Source organism: Mustela erminea, chromosome 15 (assembly GCF_009829155.1).
Source record: "Mustela erminea isolate mMusErm1 chromosome 15, mMusErm1.Pri, whole genome shotgun sequence".
Lineage (NCBI taxonomy): Eukaryota > Metazoa > Chordata > Mammalia > Carnivora > Mustelidae > Mustela > Mustela erminea.
In genome coordinates this window covers 62,810,477-62,835,083 of record NC_045628.1, presented here as the reverse complement: position 1 = coordinate 62,835,083, position 24,607 = coordinate 62,810,477, and the positions used below count along the sequence as shown (strand labels likewise).

The 24,607-nt window shown below is 43.8% G+C and overlaps 1 protein-coding gene across 7 annotated transcripts in view; it reads left to right on the top strand.

The window, feature by feature from the left end:
* Nucleotides 1–24,607, top strand: part of ATP7B (ATPase copper transporting beta) — a 79,763-nt gene that overhangs the window by 7,285 nt on the left and 47,871 nt on the right. For 2 of the 7 annotated variants that reach the window (XM_032314177.1, XM_032314178.1), the window contains exon 1: nt 13,504–14,072. The exons of 2 other annotated variants lie outside the window; for them this stretch is intronic. In XM_032314177.1, coding sequence (XP_032170068.1) covers nt 13,824–14,072 — 249 coding nt within the window. In that variant the 5' untranslated portion in view covers nt 13,504–13,823. Of the gene's footprint in view, nt 1–13,324; nt 14,073–24,241; nt 24,510–24,607 lie in introns of those variants that run through there. 3 more of the 7 variants (XM_032314176.1, XM_032314181.1, XM_032314180.1) reach the window with 3 other exon arrangements.

The following is a 24,607-nucleotide window of genomic DNA, read 5'->3' as shown; positions in this document are numbered from 1 at the left end:
ATGTTTTACTTTTCTTCAGGTAAATATCCAGCACTGGAATTACTGGATCACATGGTATTTCTATTTTTAATTTTTTTGAAGAACCTCCATACTGTTTTCCACTGGCTGCATCAGTTTGCATTCCCATCAACAATGTGCCTGGGTTCCCCTTTCTCCACATCCTCGCCAGCACTTGTTTCTTGTGTTTTTGATTTTAGCCATTCTGACAGGTGTGAGGTGATAATCTTATTGTGGTCTTGATTTGAATTTCCTTGAAGATTAGTGATGTTGAACATCTCTTCATGGGTCTGTTGGCCTCCTGTATGTCTTTGAAAAAATGCTCAAATTCTCTGCTCATTTTTAATTGGATTATGTGTTTCCTTGGTGTTGAGTTATAAAAGTTCTTTTTTTTTTCTTTTAAGATTTTATTTATTTGAGAGAGAGCAAGCGAGAGCAAGGATAAGCAGGGCTGAGGGCAAGGAGGGAAGCAGCATCCCCACTGAGCAGGGAGCCCAATGCGGGACTTGATTCTACAACCCCAGGATCATGACCTGAGCCAAAGGCAGACGCTTAACTGACTGAGCCACTCAGGCGCTCTGAGTTATATAAGTTCTTTATGTATTTTAGATATTAGCCCTTTATCGGATATGTCACTTGCAACTATCTTCTCCCATTCAGTATGGGAGATTGCTTTTTCAGTATGGTAGGTTGCTTTTTTGTTTTTTTGATGGTTTCTTTTGCTGCGCAGAAACTTTTTATTTTCGTGTAGTCTCGGTAGTTTAATTCACTGGACATTGAGTTTCTAAGATTTGTCACTATGCATTTTGCCACTGTGGGAATATAGCATCAGTAACCCTTTTTCCTTGAAGGATTTGGGTGGTTTGTGGGATTTTGCAGCTACTAGCAATCTGCTGGTGTACACTGGCACTCTATCCACTTCTGTTCCTAGTATTTTACCACTCACCTGGAACCTCTAGGTTTCCATGAATGCTAAAGGCATATCCTCCCCAATTCTTCTTTTAATAGTCTCTCTACTACATTAAAAAAAAAAAAAATTCTTGAGATGTAACTCACAGATACATGCATTTATCAACCACAGACAATTTTAGAATATTTTTGTTACCTCAGAAAGAAACCCTACACCTTCAGCTCTCACTCCCTTCCTCCCCATGATCTCCACGCCTAAGCAACAATGAGTCTACTTTCTAGCTCTTTAGATTTCCCTACTATGAAGATTTTCCATAAACGGAAATCTTTGTCTTGTTCCTGATCTTGGGGAAAGCTTCCAGTCTTTCACCATAAAGTACGATGTTAGGTGTAAGGTTTTTCATGGATACCCGTTGTCAGGTTGAGGAAGTTCCCTCCCAATTCCTAGTTTCTCAAGTGTTTTTATCATGAAAGGATTTTGGATTTTGTCATATGCTTTCTCTGTGTCTATTGGGATGTTCATCTTTTGATTTTTATTCTTTCGATGTGGTGCATTCCATTAATTGATTTTGGATATTAAACTAGACTTTCATTCTTGGGACAAATCCCACTTGGTCATAGCATGTAATCTTTGTATATGTTGCTAGACTGGGTTTCCTTTAATATAGGTGAGGAATTTTCATGTCCATATTCCCATGAGATACTGGTTTATAGCTTTCTTGTGATGTCTTTGACTGGTTTTAGTATCAGGGTAATGCTGGCTTCATGCATAGAATGAGTTGAGAAGCATTCCTTTGTCTTTTGGGGTTTTTTTTGAAGACTTTATTAACATTTTGTATATTCCTCAATTAATCTTTGATGGTATTTAGTGATGAAGCTATCTGAGCTTGGGCTTTTCTTCATGGGAAGATTTCCAATTACTAATTCAAGATCTTACTTGTTGAAAATTGATTCAGATGGTCTATTTCGTTTTGTAGTTTTTCTTTCTAGGATTGGCCTGTTGCATCCAAGATATCTAATTTACTGGCATATAGTTGTTTCTGGTATTTTTTTATAATCCTTATTTCTTCAAGATCAGTGATAATAACCCCTCTTTCATTTCTGATTTTCATACTTTGAGTCTTCTCTCTCTCAAAGATCAATCAGTCTCAGTCTCTCTCTCTCAAAGATCAATTTTGTTGATCTTTTCAAAGAATCAGCTTTTGGTTTTGACAGTTTTCTGTATTCTTCTACTCTCTATTTCATTAATTTCTACTCTAGTCCTTTATTCTCTTGTGTCATGGGTTGAACTGTGTCCCCTGAAAGATAGATTGGAGTCCCAAGCCCTCGTACCAGTGAGTGTCATCTTCTGTGGAAGTAGGGTCTTTGCAGGTGTAATTAGTTACGTTAAGATGAAGTCATACGGGCTTCTGGTAGATCTTAAATCCAGTTTCTGCTATTCTTAAAAGAATGCCATGTGAAGACACAGAGAAGAGAGTGGCATATGATTATAGAAACAGATTGGAGGGATGCTTCCATTTACCAAGAAATGCTAAAGATTGCCAGCAACCACCAGGAAGTAGGAGACAGTCATGGAACAGATTCTCCTTCAGAGCTCCAAAAAGGGAAATTTTGACTTCTAGCCACCAGAACTACGGGAGAATAAATTTCTAGTACTCAATTTGTGGTGTTTTGTTACAGCAATACTAGGATACTAATAGAATTTTCTTTTGCTTCTTTACGGTTACTTTAGTCATCTTTTTCCAGTGTCTTAAGCAGAAGGTTGGGTTATCGATTTGAGATCCTTCTTTCTTAATACAGGCAGTGAGGACTATCAGTTTCCCTTTAAGCACTGCTTTAGTTTCATCCCATAAATTTTGGTATGTTGTGTCTTCATTTCATTTGTCTCCAGAGTATTTCCTAATCTTCCTTTTGATTTCTTCTTTGACCCATATTAAGGAGTATCCTGCTTAATTTCCACATATTTGTGAGTTTCCCAGATTTCTTTCTGTTGCTGATTCTACTGTGGTTGAACTTTTCATTATTTCCATTTTTTAAAATTTACTGAGATTTATTTTATGGCCTAGCCGATGGTATATCCTGAAGAATGTTCCATGTACACTCGAAAACAGGTCTATTTTACTGTTCTTAGGTGGAGGGTTCTGTCTATATCGGGGAGGTCTGATGGTTTATAGTGTTGTTCCTATCTTCTCTTTTGCAACTCTGATACCATTGCCAGTGTCTGGGTTTTTTTGTCCACGCCAAGCAATTGTTTTGTTTTGGGGTTTTTTTTGCTTTTTTTTTTTAATTTTTATTTTTTTTTTTAAAGATTTTATTTATTTATTTGACAGACAGAGATCCCAAGCAGGCAGACAGGCAGGCAGAGAGTGGGGGTGGAAACAGGCTCCCTGCGGAGCAGAGAGCCCGATGCGGGACTCGATCCCAGGACCCTGAGACCATGACCCAAGCTAAAGGCAGAGGCTTAACCCACTGAGCCACCCAGGCTCCCAATACACCAAGAAATTCTTGAGCCAGCTGGGTGTTCTACAATTTAACTTCATCCTTAAGTTCTCTACCTGGAGATAGCATCAGATCCCACAGGTTCAGGGCTCAGTCCTATATTCTCCCCTCCTACCTGCCACCTCAGACACCAGTCCCCAGTCCACATTGTCACCCATGTGTCTGAAGGACCATAGGATGGATGTTCCAACAACCCCCTCCGTGGGTTCAATTAATTTGCTAGAGTGACTTACAGAACTCAGGGAAGTACTTACTTACATCAGTGTATTATAAAAGATAGAACTCCGGAACAGTTAGATGGAAGTGCTAAATTGGGCAGGGTCTGAGAGAGAACTTTATTCACGCATCACTTAGAAATTTCCAAGGGCTTTAGGAGACCAAATATTTATTTATTCCTTCCTTCTTTCCTATTTTCTTTCTTCCTTATCTTAAAAAATATTTTATTTATTGTTTGGCAGGGAGGGAGAGAGCACAAGCAGGGGGAGGGGCAGGGAGAGGGAGAAGCAGGCTCCCCCTGATCAGAGAGACCGACCTGGGGCTTGATCCCAGGACTGTGAGGTCATGACCTGAGCCGAAAACAAATGCTTAACCGTCTGAGCCACCCAGGCACTCCCCAAATAGATATTTCTTATTATAAATCACAATATCACCTGTTTCCTTGTTGATGCTCTGCCCAGTTTTGTTCGTTATTGAAAGTGGGTGTTGAAGTCTCCAACTGTCCCTGGGAAATTGTCTTTTTTTCTTTTTATTTCTGTCAGGTTTTTTTGTCATGTATTTTGTGTGCTGTTCTTAGATGTGTATGTTTGTAATTTTTATATCTTCTTGGTGGCAGGTTTTATCATTATAAAATGTACCTCTTTGTTTCTGGTAACACTGTTTTAAAGTCTGTTTAGTTTGTCAGCCTAGCCACATCAGCTTTCTTGTTACTGTTTGCCTGCTACATCTTTTTCCATTCTTTTATTTTTAGTCTGTTTGTGTTTTTTGAATCTAAAGTTTATCAAACTTTCTGGACATATAGGCTATTTTTTTTCCATTAGATTTGGGGTTTTCAGGGATGCCTGGGTGGCTTAGGAGGTTAAGCCTCTGCCTTCGGCTCAGGTCATGATCTCAGGATCCTGGGATCGAGCGCCGCATCAGGCACTCTGCTCAGCAGGAAGCCTGCTTCCTCCTCGCTCTCTGCCTGCCTTTCTGCCTACTTGTGATCTCTCTCTCTCTCTGTGCCTGTCAAATAAATAAATAAATAAATAAAATATTTTAAATAAATAAATAAATTTGGGGCTTTTAATAACTATTTCTTTGAGTATTTTTCCTATTCCTTTCTCCTGGTCTCTCATCACACATATGTGGCATGGGTAATGGTGTCCCAAATTCCCATGAGTGTAACCAAGACCAAGCCTGTCTGCATGATGTGCAGCAAAGCCAACAGCCCAGAATGATTTGCAGCAAGATAAGGGTTTATTCGAGAGGCAGGCAGATGAGGAGTTGGGAGGGCAGTCCTGAAACCCACTTCCTGGAAGGGGGACAGAACAAGTTTTTTATAACATTTAGGGGTTGAGATTGTCTACATATTGATGAGGGTGGGGAGAAACTTATGACTCTTCATGAGGAATGATGGAGTGTGTGTATTGAGCAAACATATACGTAACATATGCCCCATGTTCACTTTAGGAGAAGACAATATCAGAATGAAACAAAATTGAGCCCCTGATGTTAGGACGTTATCTTAGGATAGGGAGAAGGGGTGTGGGTATGCTCCAAGAGCTGGTATAGACTGCAAGGGGTCTTGGGCTTTTTATCTTGGGTAAGGAAGACAGGGCCTTGCTTGTTCATAGGCTGGAATCACATCAGTTGACCTTGAGTCCAGGCTTCTGCGGAGACCACAAGTAGATTAGATACTGGGTTCTGAAAAGACACAATAGCAGATTAGGGGGAAGTAGTTCTCTGAGAAATAAACTTTAAACTTTCCATGAGTTGCAACCTTATTGACTCTGTGAGGCTCAGTTTCTTGAATTCTTGTACTTTTTTTTTAGAGATTTTATTTATTTATTTGTCAGAGGAAGCGACAGCACAGGCAGTGGAAGGAGCAGAGGGAGAGGGAGAAGCAGACTTCCTGCTAAGCAAGGAGCCCAATGCTGGGCTCAATTCCAGGACCCCAGGATCATGACCCAAGCCCAAGGCAGATGCTTAACCAACTGAGCCACCCAGGCACCCCTGTTTCATGAGGTTGTATTCAGTTTTCTTCAGTCCTTGTTTCCTCTCTGTTGTTAGATTACATTATCTCTTTGATCTCTTCTTGTTGGCTAATTCTTTCAGGTCAAAGCTACCGTTGGACCCAACTAGTGAATTTTCATTTCAGTTACTATACTTTTCAACTCCAGAATTTCCATTTTGTTCTTTTTTATACTTTCTATCTTCTTATTGATATTCTCTATTTAATGCAACATGTCATCATCCCTTCCTTTAGTTCAAATTGTTTTAATGGTTTCAGTCTTTGTATAGTAAATCCTACATCCAGTTGTAGTCAGAGGCAGTTTCTGTTGGCTGCTTTGTTTCCCTCTGATGTGTGGATCATACTTTTTCTTTGCATGTCTCACAATTTTTGGGTAGAAACTGGACATTTTAGATGATTCTGGATACTGCTACTTCCTCACCACCACTGCCCTTTGACGGGATGTTCTTGAGCTTAGTGTTTTTTATATTTTACTTTATTTTTTTTTAAGATTTATTTATTTATTTGACAGAGAGAGAGAGAGAGAGATATCACAAGTAGGCAGAGGCAGGCAGAGAAAGAGGGGGAAACAGGCTCCCTGCAGAGCAGAGAGCCCAATGTGGGGCTTGATATTAGGATCCTGAGATCCTGATCTGAGCCAAAGGCAGCGGCTTAACCAGCTGAGCCACCCAGGCTCCCTGAGCTCAGTGTTTTGAGATTTGTTCTGACCTCAGGCCGGGCTCTTCTTGGCTCTCTCCACCCCCACCACCCCACCCCTCCTTGTTACTCCAGCAAACTGGCCAGCCTATAGTTTAGACTTGTCCAATGGTTCTACCATTCTCCATCCAGTTGCCTTTCACCCAGGCAGAACTTCTGAACCAAGGGTTGAGTTGGGAATGAGAACAATGTCACACTTCTTTCTGAGTGATTCTCCCTCTGTAGGAGCTGAGTGCTTGGGAAAGGGAATTCGCCGCAGCAGGGGGCAGGCAGTACCCTCAGTTCTGCTCCGTTTTCCTCTCTTCCACATTATGAGTCCTGGCAAGGTCAGTTGGGGTGCCATATTCTGGGTGCACCATTGTCAAGGTAGAGCCTTCATGCCATCAGTGGGGATGAGATGGAAGAAGGGACCCTCCACCTCTTGGCTGCATTAGCCTACAACTTAGCCTCCAGGATGAGATGGCCAGGGTGAGAAATGCTGATGTCTTGTCCCTCCTGGGAAGAAAGCCCACTGACTGGTAGCTGGGTGGAGAGGGATCCCTGTATTCTTGGCTGCACCAATCAAGTGGAGTTTTCCACCTTGGTGAGTTCAGAAAAGGGAGTGTGGTCTTGATTCAAACAGCATCGACTCTTGCTGCTCTTACCAAATTTTAAGAGGTGTTCTTGAATAAATGGTTTTTTCATTTGCTGTATTTTTTAGGATCATTTCGAGAGCCTTTCCTTGTTTGTTTGGTTTCTTTAAAATAATTTTCACCAGTTTCACTGGGGTGCTGGTCTGCACAGCTCACACTGCCATGCCAGAAGTCCCTCCCCTCTACTTCATTTGACACTTGTATTAGAATTATGTTTGGCCATGGGAAACAGAAAATCCAACAATATGGCTGTTAGTGAAGTCTGGAGGCAAGTGTTCAGGTTGGTGTGGCATCTCCAGGGTCATCAGGGACACAGACTTCTTTTCTGTCTGCTCTAGAAAGCTATGACGCAACCTTCATCTTCATGGATACCTCATGGCCCTAAGATGGCTGCCAGGACTCCAGCCCTTTAATCTATGTCACACACAGCAGAAATGAGGAAGGGGTAAGGACCAATCTACTCTCTCTTTTGGGGAACCTCCTCAGCTCCGACAAGCAGCTTTTCCTTGTATTTCTTTGGCCAGAACTCTGCGTCTGTTTTCAACATTTTTTTTTTTAAGATTTTATTTATTTATTTGACAGAGAGAGATCACAAGTAGATGGAGAGAGAGGCAGGCAGAGAGAGAGCGAAAGGGAAGCAGGCTCCCTGCTGAGCAGAGAGCCCGATGTGGGACTCGATCCCAGGACCCTGAGATCATGACCTGAGCCGAAGGCAGCGGCTTAACCCACTGAGCCACCCAGGCACCCTTCAACATTTTTAAATTAGAAGATTTTAGTGTGTAAAACTCCAGCTACTAACATACTCTTGGAAACTCTGGAGTCTGAGAGCCTCACTTAGGTGGAATGTGTTAAAAAAAAAAACAACAGGATCAAAATTGTATCACTTAGGTTAAGTCCCCTTCACTATAAACTAGCAGGTTTGGTACCCTAATCTAATTGCGGTTTCAACCTCCTGCAGGAATACAACTCTGAAGGTGTTAGTTAAGAGTTTTCTGATAAGCACCGACAACGTAATTTGTCACACGGGTCTTCTCCATCCCCCTAAAGGCAGATGAGGTAGTCTGTATAGTAAGACCCTCTGCTCTTCCCACTAAGGGAAAGTGATCTTGCCTGAAACAGTCTTGTCTTTTGCTTACAACTTTCATGACCCACTCTTCTTCCCATAAAATCTTCCATTTTGTGCAACTCTCGGGAACACCCCTCTGCTTGATCAAGGGGATGCTGCCCCATGCATGGATCGTTTAATAAAGCCAATCAAATTTTCAGATGTACTCTGTTGATTTTTTTTTTTTTTTTTTTTTTTAAGCAAGGTCAGTGCCTGTTCTCCATAGTAATTGAGTTTAGACTGTTGGCTTGGAGGGGGAGAGAGTAAGCAATGGAGAAGAGAGCCAGCTTTGCATGGGGCACCTTCTGAACGTTGAATACTTGCTTACAAGTTGAGTAGTCCGTGTTTTATTTTATAGCAAGCAAATATGTAAGTTATTTTTGTTTCGTTTTCTGTGTCATTCCTTCAACAAATATTTATCGAGAAGCTTAAATATAAGCGCTGCTGTCGTGCTGGGAATAGAGGTGAGAAAAGAAAACAGACAAGGGGTCCTGCCCTTGGGAGACTTACATCCTACTGGGGAGACGGTCCATAAACAAATAAAATATATATTACTGTATCAGATGATAGTTGAGTGCTCTGAAAAATAAGCAGGAAAGGACCATAGGGAGTGAGAGTGTTTGAAATATAAACAGGGTAATTAGGGTCAAGCCACAGAGAAGGTGACATTTGAGCAAAGACCTAAAGAAGGTGAGGAAGTGAGCCATCTGGACAAGGGGTTTTGGGAGAAGGTTGTTTTTAAGGTCCAGAGAGTAGGTGGCGGGGGGGCGAGTCCCCAAGTGGGGGGCAAGCCTTGCTTTAGTGCAGAAACAGCAGGACCCGAATGGTTTTAGCTGAGTGAGTGAGGGGTGAGTGGTGGGAGGACCGGCTGGAAAGCTGGCTGCGGTCATCTGACTTCCCCTCGAGGGGGTTCTCTGGGATGGGTGTCGAGAGGAGACTCTAGGGACCAAGAAGGCCAGAGGTCACTTAGGGGGTTGTTTGAATAGTGCAGGTAAGGCATGCTGGAGGTTGGGACCAGGGCTATGGGGGGGCTGCTGAGAAGTGACTGGAGGTCGGATGTAGTTCAAGATGGAACTGAGAGGATTTGCCGACCATCTGCCTACAGGTTTGAAAGGAGATGGTTCTCGTCAAGGTTTAATGCAGGTTTTCCCAGGGCAGGTGGAAGGACGGAGATGGGAAAGACTGGCGGAAGCAGGGAAGGGACAGCGTGCTGGGAGCTCAGGTTTAGATAAGGTAACGCGCGCAGTGCATGTCAGCTATCCAGCGGGGGATGGTGGGGCCCTCGGATCCCTCCGTGTGGAATTGAGAGTTACTGGGTAGAGGTGCTGTAGGTATTGGACTGAATGAGCTCACCAAGGAATGAGTACAGACAGGGACAGGATCCAAGCGAGGGCTGAGCAGCAAGCCACTCTAGCATGAAGGACTTTGGGGACTACTAGTAGGCTCCTGTGAAGGCCTTGGAGAAGGAGTTGGCGGGGGTCGGGGGGGGACACTGTTAGAGGAAAGCCAGGAGGGGGTAGGTACTTGGGGCCTGACCTGGGGGGCAAGGACAGTTCTCCCTGCAGCCAGAGGGAGGGATGGATGTGGCTGGGTGGGTGGGTGAGATGTTGGCAGGCTCATCCGTGGGCGTGGGGGTAGGGAGTGGAGGTCAGAGGAGCAGGAGGGAGAGGCGGACGTGTGGCGGGTCTTCTAGAATAGCGGAGAGGGAGAGGACGAGGGAGATGCACAGGTGGACTGCTGGCGGCACCAAGGGCTCTCTCCAGGTTCCTGGACTCAAGGCAGCATGGCCAGGCAGCCTGGCTGTGTTGGGTTTCATCCGCATTTAGCTGGGAGCAGACAGACCTGGAGTCTGTGGGAACATAGAAGGAATGAGGGCTGGAGTTGGGCCCGGTGGGTCTCCGATGGCAAGGGCAGCCAAAGAAGTTGAGGAGCATGTGATTAACCCTAGAATGAAGACATTCCCTTTTATTCTGACGGTCTCAAGTGTTTCTTTTTTTGGCCCTGCCCAGTCTCTTTATGGTTTAGAGCCATTGTAATTTTTCTCGCTGTAGGCCATCCAGCCAGGGTTTTCCTTCTTTCCTCTCCTGTGAATAAACTAATTCAGAAGTTGTGCTGAGCTGTTTCAGTCTCTGAAACCCCCAGTTCCTGGGGATGTGAGGAGCAGCCCCTGTGTCCTTCCCGCCGACTGGCCTGCAGCAACCCCTCCCACACCAGGCGCCTAATGTTGGAAGGATTTCTTTTATACTTTAACACTGTCCTCTACTGTTCTCTCCTAACCTGCTAACAAACTCCTGAGGGCAGAAAGTGTCTTGTGTCTTCTGATGCACATAGGGCCTAAATGCTTGGCTCTCAGGCCCCAGAATACACTCGTGTATTAGCATTCCGCCTCCGTTGTGAAGGATGGGCTGTTTGTATTGCTCACGCTCTCTGTCTGGGAACCTTCCGGGCCACTCCTTCCCAGGGTGCGGCTTAGTGTCAGGTTCTGTGGTACTGTCCTGTCATAGGATCCACGGCTCCTCTGCCTGTCCTGGGAGGACTGGCCCAGCGTTCTCTCCACCCAGGGTGAGCTGGTGAGCTCCGGCAGGTGCTGAACTACTGGAACCAGATGTCTCTCCTCCACAGAACGTTGTCGGGCTTAGAGGCTCACGGAAACATGAGCTGCCCATCTGCCTTTGGGCCTGGGCTCCTCAGGTTGCAACAGGATTGGTTAGGACACCGAAGGGATTTTTATTTTTATGCAAGAAGGATCCACAGAGACTGGGAAGGTGGGTAGGATGAATTTATTTTGGAGAAGAGCTGATATAATTTGCACCTATAAGAGGCAAAGGTAATTTAGTGTGACCCTTGAAGTGAGACCCTTGAAGACCTTTAGCTCCGGAAGGAATATGAGAGCCAAAGTTGCCCTTGCCCTGGGGCGAGGGGGCAAAACCCACCATGAAATCCTAGGTGGGAGAGCACCTTGGGATCTGCTGTGCTTGGTCTCAGTGAGCCTGTATATGACATCCGGGGAATGAGGTTTGTCTGTCACTGTGTTAGGGAAGACAGAAGAACCTTGTCTTCCAGTGGCTTCCAGTGTCTTGTGGTACAGGCGCATGCTAGGCATCAGGAGCAAGGATGGACTGATCTGGAGGCAGCCTCTGTGGGGGGAGAAGACTTCACCCTCCAGTCACCCGGAGACCCTGTCCCTGCAAGGCCTGTGGTGTTGACATTGGTGGCACTGGAATTCAGATAAGGGACAGAGCCCTGCTGGTGTGAATGGAGGCCACTCGGAGACCGGGACTTAAAGGATAAGCAGGATTAGCAGGGCAGAGGAGGGGAGCCCAGGGGTCAGGTGTGAGGAAAGGGGGAGGTGCCGGAAAGAGAGTTTGGACTCCGTTCTCAGCCTGGGAAAGTGGTTCATGCTTTGGCTGTTTTGCGAGTCTCTTAGCCTCTGTGGGAACAAAGGAGAAGCCACCATTTCCACCCCAGACATGTTTCCCCCCATGCCTCCTCATCTCTGCCAAACTGGAAAGGGCAGTGTGCCCCGCAGGTCCTCTCGAGCTCGGATCGCTGGATCACTGAGCCTGGAGGGCCCCCTCATTTATTTAATCCTACCCTGCTATTCATTTTCTCTGCTCCTTGTAACCCTATAGCCACCTCTCCCCCGCCACCCGACCTTGGAGTCTTCGTTCTCATGCCTGCCCAAACCGTATTTCCAAATCACAAATATAAATCATGTAAATCCTTTGCGTTAAAAACTGGCAATTCCCCCCTGTCCGCAGGACAAAGTCTGAACTTCAGCCCTATTATAACCTGGCCCCAGCCTCCTTTCTCTGGCTGTGTTCTGGGTCTGAGTGGCCAGTTAGGAGAAGTAAAAATATTTTACAGTAAAGTATTCAAATTTTCTCTGGTGCTAACAGAGTAGACTGTTCAGAAGCACTGGGGATGTGTGATTCCAACATATTTTCCTTATTAATCATCCAAAACTGTAGCACAGAAGCGTTTATATTTACAGTGACCCCCTATCACCAAGCAAAAGTTGAAACCTGGACAGTGACTCCTATTTTAAAAGACAGCAGAAAGATAAACCACACCTTTGGGGAAGGCTTTCTACCCAAAATGACAATTTTTTTTTTTTTTTAAATCTGCACTTAAAAAGATAAGCCGCAGCTTTCCAGAGAATATGTTTACAATGCATACGAAGGAATTGTGCGGTGATTGTAGGCACACACAGATCCTGATGGAGCCTGTCAGGAAACAGGGAGACCCTAGATAAGCAGGACGTGAGTGATGGCCAGAGAGCAGGCCCAGATATCCCAGACTCCTCCAAGCTGGCTCTTTTGCGGCCTGCACGGAAGCGCTTAGCATCAAATGTACCATACCTTTTTGGTCACTCATTCGAATGGTACGTCTGGGAAATGGAGGCAGGTTCTTTTTTGACTGAGCACGGGGCAGATACGAAGCCAAGCGAGACACTTGGGAGGTGGCTGCCCTGAGCATGTTTCAGAAGCGGTCTAGTCCCCACAGAGCAAATGAGGGGTAGAAAAGCAGGTGGCCCTGGGGGGCCTGTGGTGAGACTGCCTTCCCTCAGAGAGAACAGATGTTTGGGGCAGCACTTCTTGGGGCAGCAGTGACTGTTTTAATTGGGGAGGAAGGGTCACTGCGAGACAGAATCCTCGGTCCCCTGGAGCAGAAGGCCATGGGCTCTAAGTGCTCTAGGGGCACACCACTGTGACCCCACCCTGCCCTGCCAGGGGCACGCTCATTCCAGGAGAGGAAAGCAAAAGAATACAGTGTCTGTTTCACTCACCGGGTTCAGTCGGCAGTGTGGACACTCCTCCCATGCACACTTGGAGGGGGCAGCGTTGCCAGGATTAGCGGCTGGCAGAGCTGTGCCTTCCCCTGGAGGGTGAGGTTGCCTCTTTCCCAGCAGCGAGCCTGTGGGGGCAGGAGGGGAGACAGTGCTGCCCAGCAGAGCGCGAGGCCGCCTGGATTCTCTTAATCCTCCTGGAGCAGCGGGTAGCCTGAGAAGCCTGAGCTGTGGGTTAGGTCGTGGCGGTGCCGACCTAACCACTAAGGAGTGGATGAGCCAGGCTATCCAGTGAGTTTTTGCAGTCCGTCCTCACCGAAGTCAAGCCAAGTTGGTCCAAGGGAAAACAAAGCTGCAGGAAACATGGAACTTTCTTACACCTTCTTGAAAATGCAAGTCATGTTGCCTAGGAAAGACTTCTCTCCCCTAGTGTGCTGCACCCCGCCAGCTCTGGAGCTATGGAAGAGGCAGCTGAAGTTATTCCAAGAAAGCCCTGTAAGTTTGGTAATAAAATGAAGTGTCGTTTCTCCCCTGCCTCAAGGCTGGAGTTCTGGCAGTGCACATGGCTGAGAGGAAACTGTGCTCAGCTTTGGGAGGTGATTACGTGCTGGGCGCCCGCACATGCTGGCCCGGTGTCCTGGCAGGGCTGGGTGAGGGCACGCGCGGGGCCGTGTGCAAAGATTCCCAGTGCCGAATGCAGTGTGATGAGTGAGAGGGTGCCAATTGGTTGGAAGGATGTAGGTAAACAAGAGCAAATATATATCCAGCAGCGTGCAGCCTGCCCGAGTTCTGAAGCCGGCTGCTGGACTTGGCTGGCAGCCTCTCACCGAACTGGCTCCAGAGCAGAGGGGACTCTGCAGGACTGAGCACAGCAGGTGGCCTGCCCCTGCTACTTAGGGGGACACTTTTAAAGCATTTGCTCCTCCCATGACCAGGTAGTGTGGTGAGGGTGAACTGCTTGCTCGAATGGTGGGTAAAGGTGTGACTGTGGACACTGCGATGGAGGAAGCTGGGGGTGAGACGCCCAGGAGCCCTGAGCCATCCTTCCTGGCGACCCTGGGTGACCCACAGGTGACCCTGGTGTCCGTCCACAAGCGGTGGTCCTTCAGGAGGAACCCTGGGGCCAGGGGCTCCAGCAGGCCAGTGACTTCGGAGGAGGAAGGAGAGTGTTCACAGAAGGTTTTGAATGGAACACGGGGAATCCGTTCCAATCAGGTCAGTGCAATTGCTTAAAGGGGTAAAAAGCCGAGGGGGAGTTGGCCGGGGCTTGCAGATGGAGGCTTCTCCCATGTCCTACGAACTGGGGCTCAGGGAAGCCGGTCTCGGGAAGGGAGCCAGAGGCAAGGTGGATCTCCAGAGACGAAAGTCTATCACGGTAACTCTCTGGTTTTGTTGCTTATTTTTAGGATATTTTGTAAGCCTCTGTGGAGCAGAAGTTTTGCAGAAGGCAACTCAGACAAAAATGGATTTTCCTCTCTTCTTTTTTTTTTTTTTTTTTTTGAATGTGTACCTTATATTGTTAATGTCCACATTTGACTAAATAAATATTTTGAGCATGTTGCTGCAAAACAAGCTGCTCTTCTTAAGCAAATGAAAGTTTTGTTAACCCAAAGGTCAGATCATGTTCAAAAGTAGGGCAGTGTAACATTTCATAAAGATGGTGCCTTTTCGTGGCATTTCCACGTGGGACTGGTGGTTTGTGTGGGGTCTTTTTTAGTGATAAAGGCAGATGGACACAAATATTGGTTAGTTACAAAAGAAAATTTCCACAAGTCTCTTGCTCCTTTAAGAGTTATTTTTGTTTCTTCTGGCTTTAATGGCTTAAAAAGTCCCCAAAGCTAAAGGAAATTTTGTGAAAAGAAGATTTTGAAATGTACTCTGCAAAAGATTTACATCCGTTGAAGGAAATTTATGAATTTCTTGAATGCAGTGCATGGTCAACTTCTGTATTTCTTAGTTGAGTGTCTCAGCAAAATATTAAATTTGGAAGGGGGAAATGCCTGACATTTCTTTAAAATGTTCAGACAGTGGCTTTACAAAATCCACCCTATTTGAATGTGAAATATTCTCATCTTTACTGGCCATACTAATCTCACATGACTAGGGGAGCCACCTGAACCTGTCTGGGGGAGCCCTTCAGGAGGGAGGGCCTACGTAGAGGTCAGGGTAAAGGCTGTGGCCCTGAGTGTCTGATGCAGATCCGTGCTCTTCTGGTGCCAGGCTGGGGGATGTGGCAGGTGAGTTTCCGACTCCTCCAGCTTCCCATTCCCCACTGCAAATTGGAATGATCGGTCCCACCTCCTGGGATTGTGAAGGCACTTTGTGGAGTACTGTAGAAATACAACATGGTATTATTGATGCCAAAATTACTATATTCAGTAGAATTCCCAAGTCAAGATGTGTCTGGTGCTCTCTGAGTGGCTGAGAGAACTGTGTCAGCCAGGTGATCTGTCGGAGCACAGTTCCAGCTATTTCCTTCTCAAGCTCTGATTGTGCTCATTATATGGAACAAATTTACGATGAGGCAAGGGGAGTAAAGGAAAGTATTAGGAAGAAAATGTAAGCAACCATATGCCCCAGCCATCTATGTGTACCTGTATCTACTTATTTATTGACAGGTACAGGAACAGGGGGTAATAGTGGTACATACATCTTACATTTTTTACTTAGTATTTTGTGAACATACACCCACACACATATGACATAGACATCTATATCTATAGCCTTTAATTGAAGTCCCACTTTTTTTTTTTTAAGATTTTATTTATTTGACAAATCACAAGTGGGCAGAGAGGCAGGCAGAGAGAGAGAGAGAGAGGAGGAAGCAGGCTCCCTGCTGAGCAGAGAGCCCGATGCGGGACTTGATCCCAGAACCCTGAGATCATGACCTGAGCTGAAGGCAGAGGCTTTAACCCACTGAGCCACCCAGGCACCCCATGCAGTCCCACTTTTAAATTTAGGATTATTTTGAGAAAGAATTCAAATGAATTATTCTAAAAAGGGGGGAAATTTATAGTAGCTGGTTTAGGATGGTAAGAACCAAGCTAAAAGTCATTTGTAAATGAGTACCTGTTCATTGCCAACAATGTATTGACCCAAAATCTGTCAAATCACACTTTGGGTCTACTTGAGATTTAAGTTATTTAATACTTGGTCTGTCTTTTTGATGATAGCCATTCTAATGGGCCTGAGGTGATACCTGGTTGTGGTTTTGATTTGCATATCTCTGGTATTGACAATGTTGAGCCCCTTCACATGTACCTGTTGGCCATTTAGATGTCTTCTTTGGAGAAGTGTCTGTTTATCTCCTCTTCCCTTTTTTAAAATTGTATGTGTATAAATATAAATATAGATATTTTACTATTGAGTTATAGGAGTTCTTTATGTATTTTGGATATTAACCCTTTATCAGGTATGTGGTTTGCAAATATTTTTTCCCATTCCATGGGTTGTCTTTTCATTTTGTTGATGGTTTCTTTTGCTGTGCAGAAACTATAGTTTGATGTGGTCCCACTTGTTTATTTCTGATTTTGTTGTTTGTGCTGTAAGTGTCATATGCAAAAAAGTCAGTGCCAGGACCTATGTCAAAGAGCTTTTCCCGCTATGTTGTCTTCTAGAGTTGTGTGGTTTCTGGTCTTCTGTTTAAGTCTTTAACCCATTAGGAATAATTTTTGTGAATAGTGTTAAGATATGGGTCCATTTTCATTCTTTTCCCATGTGAATATCTAATTTCTCCAGCACCATTTATTGACGGGACTGTCTTTTTTTCTCCATTGAGTATTGGCTCTTTTGTCAAATATTACTTGATTGTACATTGTTTCTTTAAAAAAAGTTTTTTTGACTACCTCCATTTTTTTTCTGAAGATTATTTTTACTTATTCGTTTTTCTTAAGATTTTATTTATTTGACAGACAGAGATCACAAATAGGCAGAGGCAGGCAGAGAGAGAGGGGGAAGCAGGCTCCCTGCTGAGCAGAAAGCCTGGATGCATCGGATGCGGGATGCGGGGCTTGATCCCAGGACCCTGGATCATGACCTGAGCTGAAGGCAGAAGCTTTAACCCACTGAGCCGCCTGGGCACCCCTGAAGATTATTTTTAGTACCAGGTTCTTATTGTGCATTTTAGGGTAGCATATGCTATAAACATGTGTTTACACCTAAGTCTTTCAAAAGGATATATTTGTTTTATGTTGAGCTGATCATACCTATAATTCTAGGCAAAAACTTACATTTGTTAGCCATTATGGAATTCAATTTTGTATGATAAAATAGTAACTGCGGTATTTCATCAAATCTGACAACCATGTGGAATTTATCGATAATAATAATGGGCAAAAATAATCCCCAGGTCATGGACTATTGTCATATAATTATCTAAGTTACTAGTGTTGGTGTGACATTTCTTCCATTGTGTTCTTTTAATTCCGGCAAATGATATAAGGGAATGGTGACCTTATGATTCTGACTTAGACTGTTTCATTCAAATGTAAAAACATATTTGAAGACACTGACAGTTGCTTGATAGTGACGGGCCTGTTGTACAAAATTTCTTTGATGGGAGGGGCTTGAAATACAGTATTATCAGAGAAGGTTCTGAAGCAGAAAAATGCTGTTGATTCGATAAAAGTCTGATGGAACCGTTTTTGTGATAGACCTAAGTTAAAAGCCACGGAATTCTCTGAAATGGTTAATAGTAAAGCTGTTGTAAATGAGACTGCAAACAAGCTTTCTGAGATAATAATTGCGAAGTATTTCTTGGAGAGGTCTTAGAGTTTGTGAATTTCTAAATTTTATTTTGTCGTAGGTCAAAAACAACATGTGTTGTATGTGTATATTGAGACTAGTTAATGTAACTTTATTCACTTTTTCTCCCAAACAAATAATGGATATACTGTATCCCATTTCTCAGGAAGAGTTCATACTTTTCCTTACTGTGGTCAAGAGAAGGAAACAGGCAATACATCTGTTCAGAATTTCCCAGAAAGTATACCGTCAACACCAGAGCTGGGGTGGCTCCGGAGCCTGAGGTCTGGGTGTTGCACACACAGCCCAGGCCTGTAGTTGGCCTCATCAGTGCTTGAATTAATGCCTGAGTTTTGGTTAGTTTTTTTTTTTTTTTTTTTTTTTTTTTTTTCCCAGTAGATAAAATCTGAATAATAGTTTCTGGAAGCTTTTTCTGGACCTTGGTGAAACATCATGAAAAAACAGTTTGAAGGGGTTGGAGTGGGGTTTGGGGGAATATGGACACTAGTTTTAATGATTAGTTTTCCTTATCAGTTAAGTGGTGGACATAGTAAGTTCCCTGCTTACCTATTTGGGCCGCTTTTTAGGACCTAATGAGTCACGCTTGTCTTCCTAGTCATTCCTTTTCAAACATTTATGATGTCAGCTTTTTAAAATATATATATATATATATATATATATATATATATATATATATATATATATATATATATATATTTGACAGAGAATAACAGAGAGAGGGAACACAAGTGGGGGGATTGGGAGAGGGGGAAGCCAGCTTCCTGCAGGCTAGGAGCCTGACATGGGGCTTGATCCCAGAACCCTGGGATCATGACCTGAGCCACCCAGGAGCCCCTGATGTTAGCCTTTTAAATCCTTTTAGTTTTCAGGCCTTCCTGCAAAACTTTAGAATCAGCTTTCTCACTACCCCATTTTATCTGCAGCTAAGAAAACTGAGGCTCAGATTTGCTCAGACGTGGCTGGAATTCATATCCAAGACTGTCAGACATACCCTCAATAAATTCACAGCACTTAAGAAGGGCAGATATTTAAACAAATATGTGAAAATATTTTTTAGAGTATAAAGCCATGTGTCATCAGGGCACCACTGTTGTCGTCTGGTTAATATCATTGTTGTTGATGGTGTGTGGTTTAACATACTCTTTGCCTTAGAGAAACTGAAAAACCACATTTGTTTTCTGGTATAAAATGACACTTTTTAAAATTTTAATTTTAGTAACTGGAAAATATATAGTGTCACCCATGGTAGCCTCAATTTTATGTATTAATACATAAGCATATATTCATATAATTGTGTACATACAGATTTAACAATGACACATGTACCCTTCCTCAGTGAAGTTCTAGAGACTGGTGCCCAACTGCCTGGAGTGTTTCATGTGGGATCTTTTCTTGAGTCAAACAATCTCTTTCTGACCCTCCTTCCCTTATGAACCTCTGATACCCAGACATTTCTTAGAGAAGAATAGGGCCTGGCAATGACTCATTCACATTGTATTCAGGAGGATGTAGAGGGTTCCAGAACCGCTTCCACCTTTCCTTGTGTCCTGCCTCGTCTTGTAAGTGTGGTTCCCTGAATGTGTTTGCAGTCAGGCATACTGGAGAAAGCAGAGTGAGTACTGACGTTCTATGGTAGTTTTTCTGAGTAGTTCCGAGTAGTTCTGTAGTTCCGAGGTCACAGAGACAGCTAGAGGTAAAGCACTAAGGGATGAAGGAAGGCTAGGGTCAGACTCAGGCAGCTGAGCTCTGAGCTCCTGGCCGCTCGCTCCTCTGTCTCCTGACTGTGCTCATTCACCTTGCTGTTAGCCTCTCGGTTATGTGGCAGGTAAGATGTGGCTCTTTTTCCTTGTTTTCTGACTTTTGCTTTTTTGCATTTTGCTTTCCTGCATTGTTGTCTCTTCCTGTAATTAACATGGCTAAAAGGAAAATGTAACCTTAAATGTTGTTTTAAAAAAATAGCCTACTGGACTTTTGAGCTGGATTTAAATCCCAGCTGTTATTTAAATTGATTTGTGACCTTTGATAAGTCTGAGACTGTTTAAAAGTAAAATGGTGATAAGAATACTTATTTGTAGAATTATCTTGAGCACTAGGGATATAAAATGCCATCCTCATCAAATAACACTGAGAATCATTAACTATTTGCTCTTGCTGGATCTGCATACATATGAAAACAGCAGGACGTCTCTGTTTTTTGAATTCCACAAAAGTTCAAGTGCCCCAAGTTGTATGAGGTGCCGGTTAGAGGCTGGAAGGGTTGCATGCTTATAGAACATTTCTGCCTCCTGAGTTGTTAAGGGTGTTACACACCCTTCAAAGTTAAAGAGGAGTCAAGGGTAAGTTGGGCCAGTGGTAGGTATCCTTAAGGTTGATAGGGATCCCAGTGGAACGAAATCTCAAACATGGCTAGTGTGTGTTGTATCATGCACGTAGTAGAGTTGTTCTTTGATTTGTGGTCACAGATATTTTCTACAAAGTATGTAATTTTCTGGGATTTTCAATTTCAGTCTGACTCTGAAAACTTTCGTCCAAACATGCACCCCATTTCCAGTTCCTTCTTCATACTAGACTGGCCTCGCTACAGATCTTATTTTCCTTTTCCTGGCTCCACCTTAGTGAATCAACCGTTTATATCCCTTTATACATCTTTTCTTTTACAAGCCCTGGACTCACAGCAACTTCCATGTGGCCTGGGTGTCTAGATTAGCAAAGAATTGAAATTCATGTTTGGATTCCCCTATGTGCAAATCCCCCCTCTTCCTGTGTTGCCAGCCCCTTCTAATCCTGATGCCCACCATACTAATAGTTTGTTAAAAATTTAAAACCTAGCAGAAGTTCTTCCCCAACCTGTTGGGCTTGCTGAAGACAAGACAAGACCCAGACATCTGTCCTCAAGAAGTATATAATTTAGTGAGAACTAGGCAACACTGGGGTTCTATAAGGTTTTCCCTGGACACAGTTAGTCCTTGGACCCCCTCTCCAATGTCCATGATTGCTTATTGAGCCCTTAACCCTCAGTGTGTGTTTGTTTTCTGAACTCATTAAGAATTTTTCCCCCCAAAGATCCTCTTAATTGAAGAATGGAATTAAAAACACACATACACACCACATGTGTACACTTAAAAACTATTTAAAAACCGAGCAAGTGTTATGAGGTTGCTTCTAAACCAACAGAGACTCTGGTGTTTCATGAAGTTGTGATACGTGCAAAGCTTTATCTTTCATAGCTACTTCTCATTAGAAACCTGCCTGGTCTAGAAGGGGGACCTCTGAGTATTGTTTGCTACAAACAAATAGCTTCCAATGCTTCTGCAAACCTTTTTGGCAGAAGCATAGATCCATAATCCTGGGATTAAGAGCTAGCATTGTGGCTTGGGGTTTGCGGAGTTTTAGCTAGACCTACCTAGGACCAAGCAAAATAAGTTGGATAGTAAATCATTAGGTATTTGTTTTTCCAACAGACTAGGAGATTGAAGGTTATGATTTGTTTTAAGGAGGCATTTCTGCTCATTAAGATACTATATTGGGACACCTGGGTGGCTCAGTGGGTTAAAGCCTCTGCCTTCAACTCAGGTCACGATCCCAGGGTCCTGGGATAGAGTCCAGCATCGGGCTCTCTGCTCAGCAGGGAGCCTGCTTTCCTTCCTCTCTCTCTGTTTGCCTCTCTGCCTGCTTATGATCACTCTCTGTCAAATAAATAAATAAATAAAATCTTTAAAAAAAAAGATATAAGGTGAGCATCCTTGAATATCTTCGTTTTTCTTTCATCTTTTTCAATTAAAAAAGTATTTAATACCAGTTACGATCTAGTCATGGTTCTAAATTTTCTTTATACGCGCATTATTTTAACTTTTAAACTAATTATTTTTTAGAATTTGGTAACACGTGTACACTAGACAAGAGGTTATACACTGAAAAGTAACTCTTCCTTCAGCCCCTTCTTGCCTCAACCCTGGATCCTCCTCAGATCCTTCCGGAGACAGTCCATGCATTTGTAGCCAGCTCCGTGTCTAATATTCTTTTTCTCACAGATAGTGCTGGCATGCTATGATAGACTTCCTGTGGTGGCCCTCCCAGTGAACTACACCTCCCTGTATTGAAGTAAATTCCTCCATATTGGCTGAGCTTGGCCATGTGACTGGCTTTGGCCAACAGTGACTTAGCAAGTGTGGTGCGGCAGAGGTTTGGTAAGTGCTTGCACATTGGAACTTGTTCTCTGGGAAGGTTCACAATTGTGACACTGCCGCTCAGAACCCAGAAACCAGCAACTGTGAGGTACCCAACCTAGCCACATGGAGATTCTTCACGGAAGAGAACCGAGGTCCCTGCCCATGGCTCTTAGAGCAGGCAGCCAGCCAGCATCAACCTGCCCGCCATGTGATGGACAGACCATCTTCTTGGGAGTAGAACCTCCAGCCCCATTGACACCACTCCAGATGATGCTATCAGGAGCAGAGACAGGCTTTCCCTGCTGAGCCCCATCCACACAGAGACCATGTGAGCTGTTCTGAGCCACTAGATTTAGGTTATCATGCAGCAACAGAGAACTGAAACACTGTAGTCACTCTGTATTCTGTGTCCTGCTTTTTTTCACTGAATGATATATTTGATAATCAGTGTATTTCAGTATATGTAGAGTGACCTCATTCCCTTTTTTAAGAGCTGGATAGCAGTCCTTTGTATTGCTCTGTAGTGATTGAATTAATCAACCTCTTTCTTATTGATGGACATTTATGTTTCCAGTTCTTTGCCGTCAATATCTTCACTGCATGCTTGCTTTTATACATGAACAAGTATATTTATTGAGTAAATTCTTAGAGATGAAGTTGCTGGGTCAAAGGATCTTTGGCTCCATCATTTTAATATGCACTTCCAAACTGCCCTCATGAGAGGTTACACCCCAGCCATAAGGCAGTGCTGTTGGAATGTCACATCTCTGCCTTGCTGTTGTTTTGGCATATATTGAAAAGGCATTTATATTTCCTTTTGATGACCTTCCTTTTTTCCTAGTGGGTAGTTGGCCTTTTTCTTTTTAGAAGGAGCTCTTTATATTTTAAAAAAATTAGCTCTTCTTTAATATGAAGCAAATCTTTTCTCCCCCTTTATTTCTCATTTATCTTTTTCCTTGGTTAGGGCAATGTTTTCTCTTAATTGTGCTTATTAGATTTATCAGTCTTCTACGGCTTTGGGATTTTCTTGTTTTTCTGTTTCTTTTTTCATGTTTAGACTTTCCCTTGCCTGAGATTATAATTGGTATTCTCCTGTGTTTTCTTGTTGTATTATTACTGTTTTGTTTTTTACATCTTCATCTCTGAGCTTCCTGAAATATTTCTTGATATATAGGCTCCAAATTCTATTTTTCCTAGTTGTCCATTAAAACTGTCATGCCATGCCATCCTTATATACTGCATTTCCATATTTATACCACAGGTAATCTAAGTATATTTATTTAATGCAATAAACTCTTTTGAGTTGCCAGCCCATATATTACTTATTTTCTCTGCTACTTTAGGACATTCTACAGTGAATTTTATTTTATTTTATTTTTTTAAAAGATTTTATTTATCTATTTGACAGAGAGAGATAGCGAGAAAGGAACACAAATAGGAAGAATGAGAGAGGGAGAAGCAGACTGAGCAGGCTGAGCAGAGAGCCTGATGCAGGGCTCGATCCCAGGACCCTGGGACCATGACCTGAGCTGAAGGCAGACACTTAATGACTGAACCACCCAGGGGCCCCTATAGTGAATATTTCTTAAAACGATTTTTTATAATTGTTAATCCCAGATTAGTTTAGGATTTCCTTTGTGGATGTACAAATGAACATGTATAGTCTGCTTTGAAAATTATTTAAACTTTAATTTTGTTAAGCTGCTCAGAAGCCGAAGTTGGAAAGATGGGCATTTTAATGCACAGGAATATGGAGGAGATCATTCCATGTAACTGAGATTCATCTGGAGATATAAGTAGGATGGGGAAGGGACAGAGAGTGGTGTGCTTTCTGATCCTGTGCCATACAGGAAGGCCTGTTCCCGAATTTCAGAAGCACATAATAGTATTGGTATAAAAACTATATCTAATCAGGAGCATGGGGAGGCTGGGACCCTGCGAAAGGAAGATTTGGTTTTGCTAATAGAATGGCTGAAGCCACTTCGTTATGGGAAAAAATAAGTCAGGAAATTATTTTTGTACTCTGGTACATTAAGAAAATGCATCCATTTAATTTGGGGAAGCCCTTGTGATTAAAAGTAATGACTACAACTGTCCTGGACCCCGGGAGGGGGGCAGTGCCACTCAGTGGAGGCAAAACTGAGAAGTTCCTCCAGCCTTGCCCCACCCGCCCCTTTGAGCAGCCACTCATGCTCATTTCCCCTGGCTTCTGCAGCACACTTCCAGACCTTTTTTTTTTTTTTTTAAAGATTTTTTTTTTTTTTTAAATTATTTATCAGAGGCGGTGGGGGAGAGCGAGCACAGGCAGACAGAATGGCAGGCAGAGGCAGAGGGAGAAGCAGGCTCCCCGCTGAGCAAGGAGCCCAATGTGGGACTCGATCCCAGGACGCTGGGATCATGACCCGAGCCGAAGGCAGCCGCTTAACCAACTGAGCCATTATCTCACAGGCCTGTGGTCTGACCCCACGGGGCTCAGGGGGTCTGCATTTGGAACAGGTGCCTATGGTTGTTAAATTTAAGCCCTCCTATGAGAATGTATGGACAGCCCTGGAAGAGAGACAGAATTAAAGTGTTGCCCAATGGACATAAGTGCATTGCGGCAGGATCCAAAGTGTGCAGGGAGATTTCAGGAGACCCCCACAGGTGGGCCAGCCACACTACGCTTGTTCCAGCCACACCACGCTTATTTCTTCCTGAGAGAAGCCTGCACTTCTTCTAGGTAAGAAAACACATGTCGCTAAGGTGGGCAGTTGACATCTAGGTTCGGAGTCACAGAATGTTCGAGCCCATCAGAGCCATTTCATTTGGTCAATCATG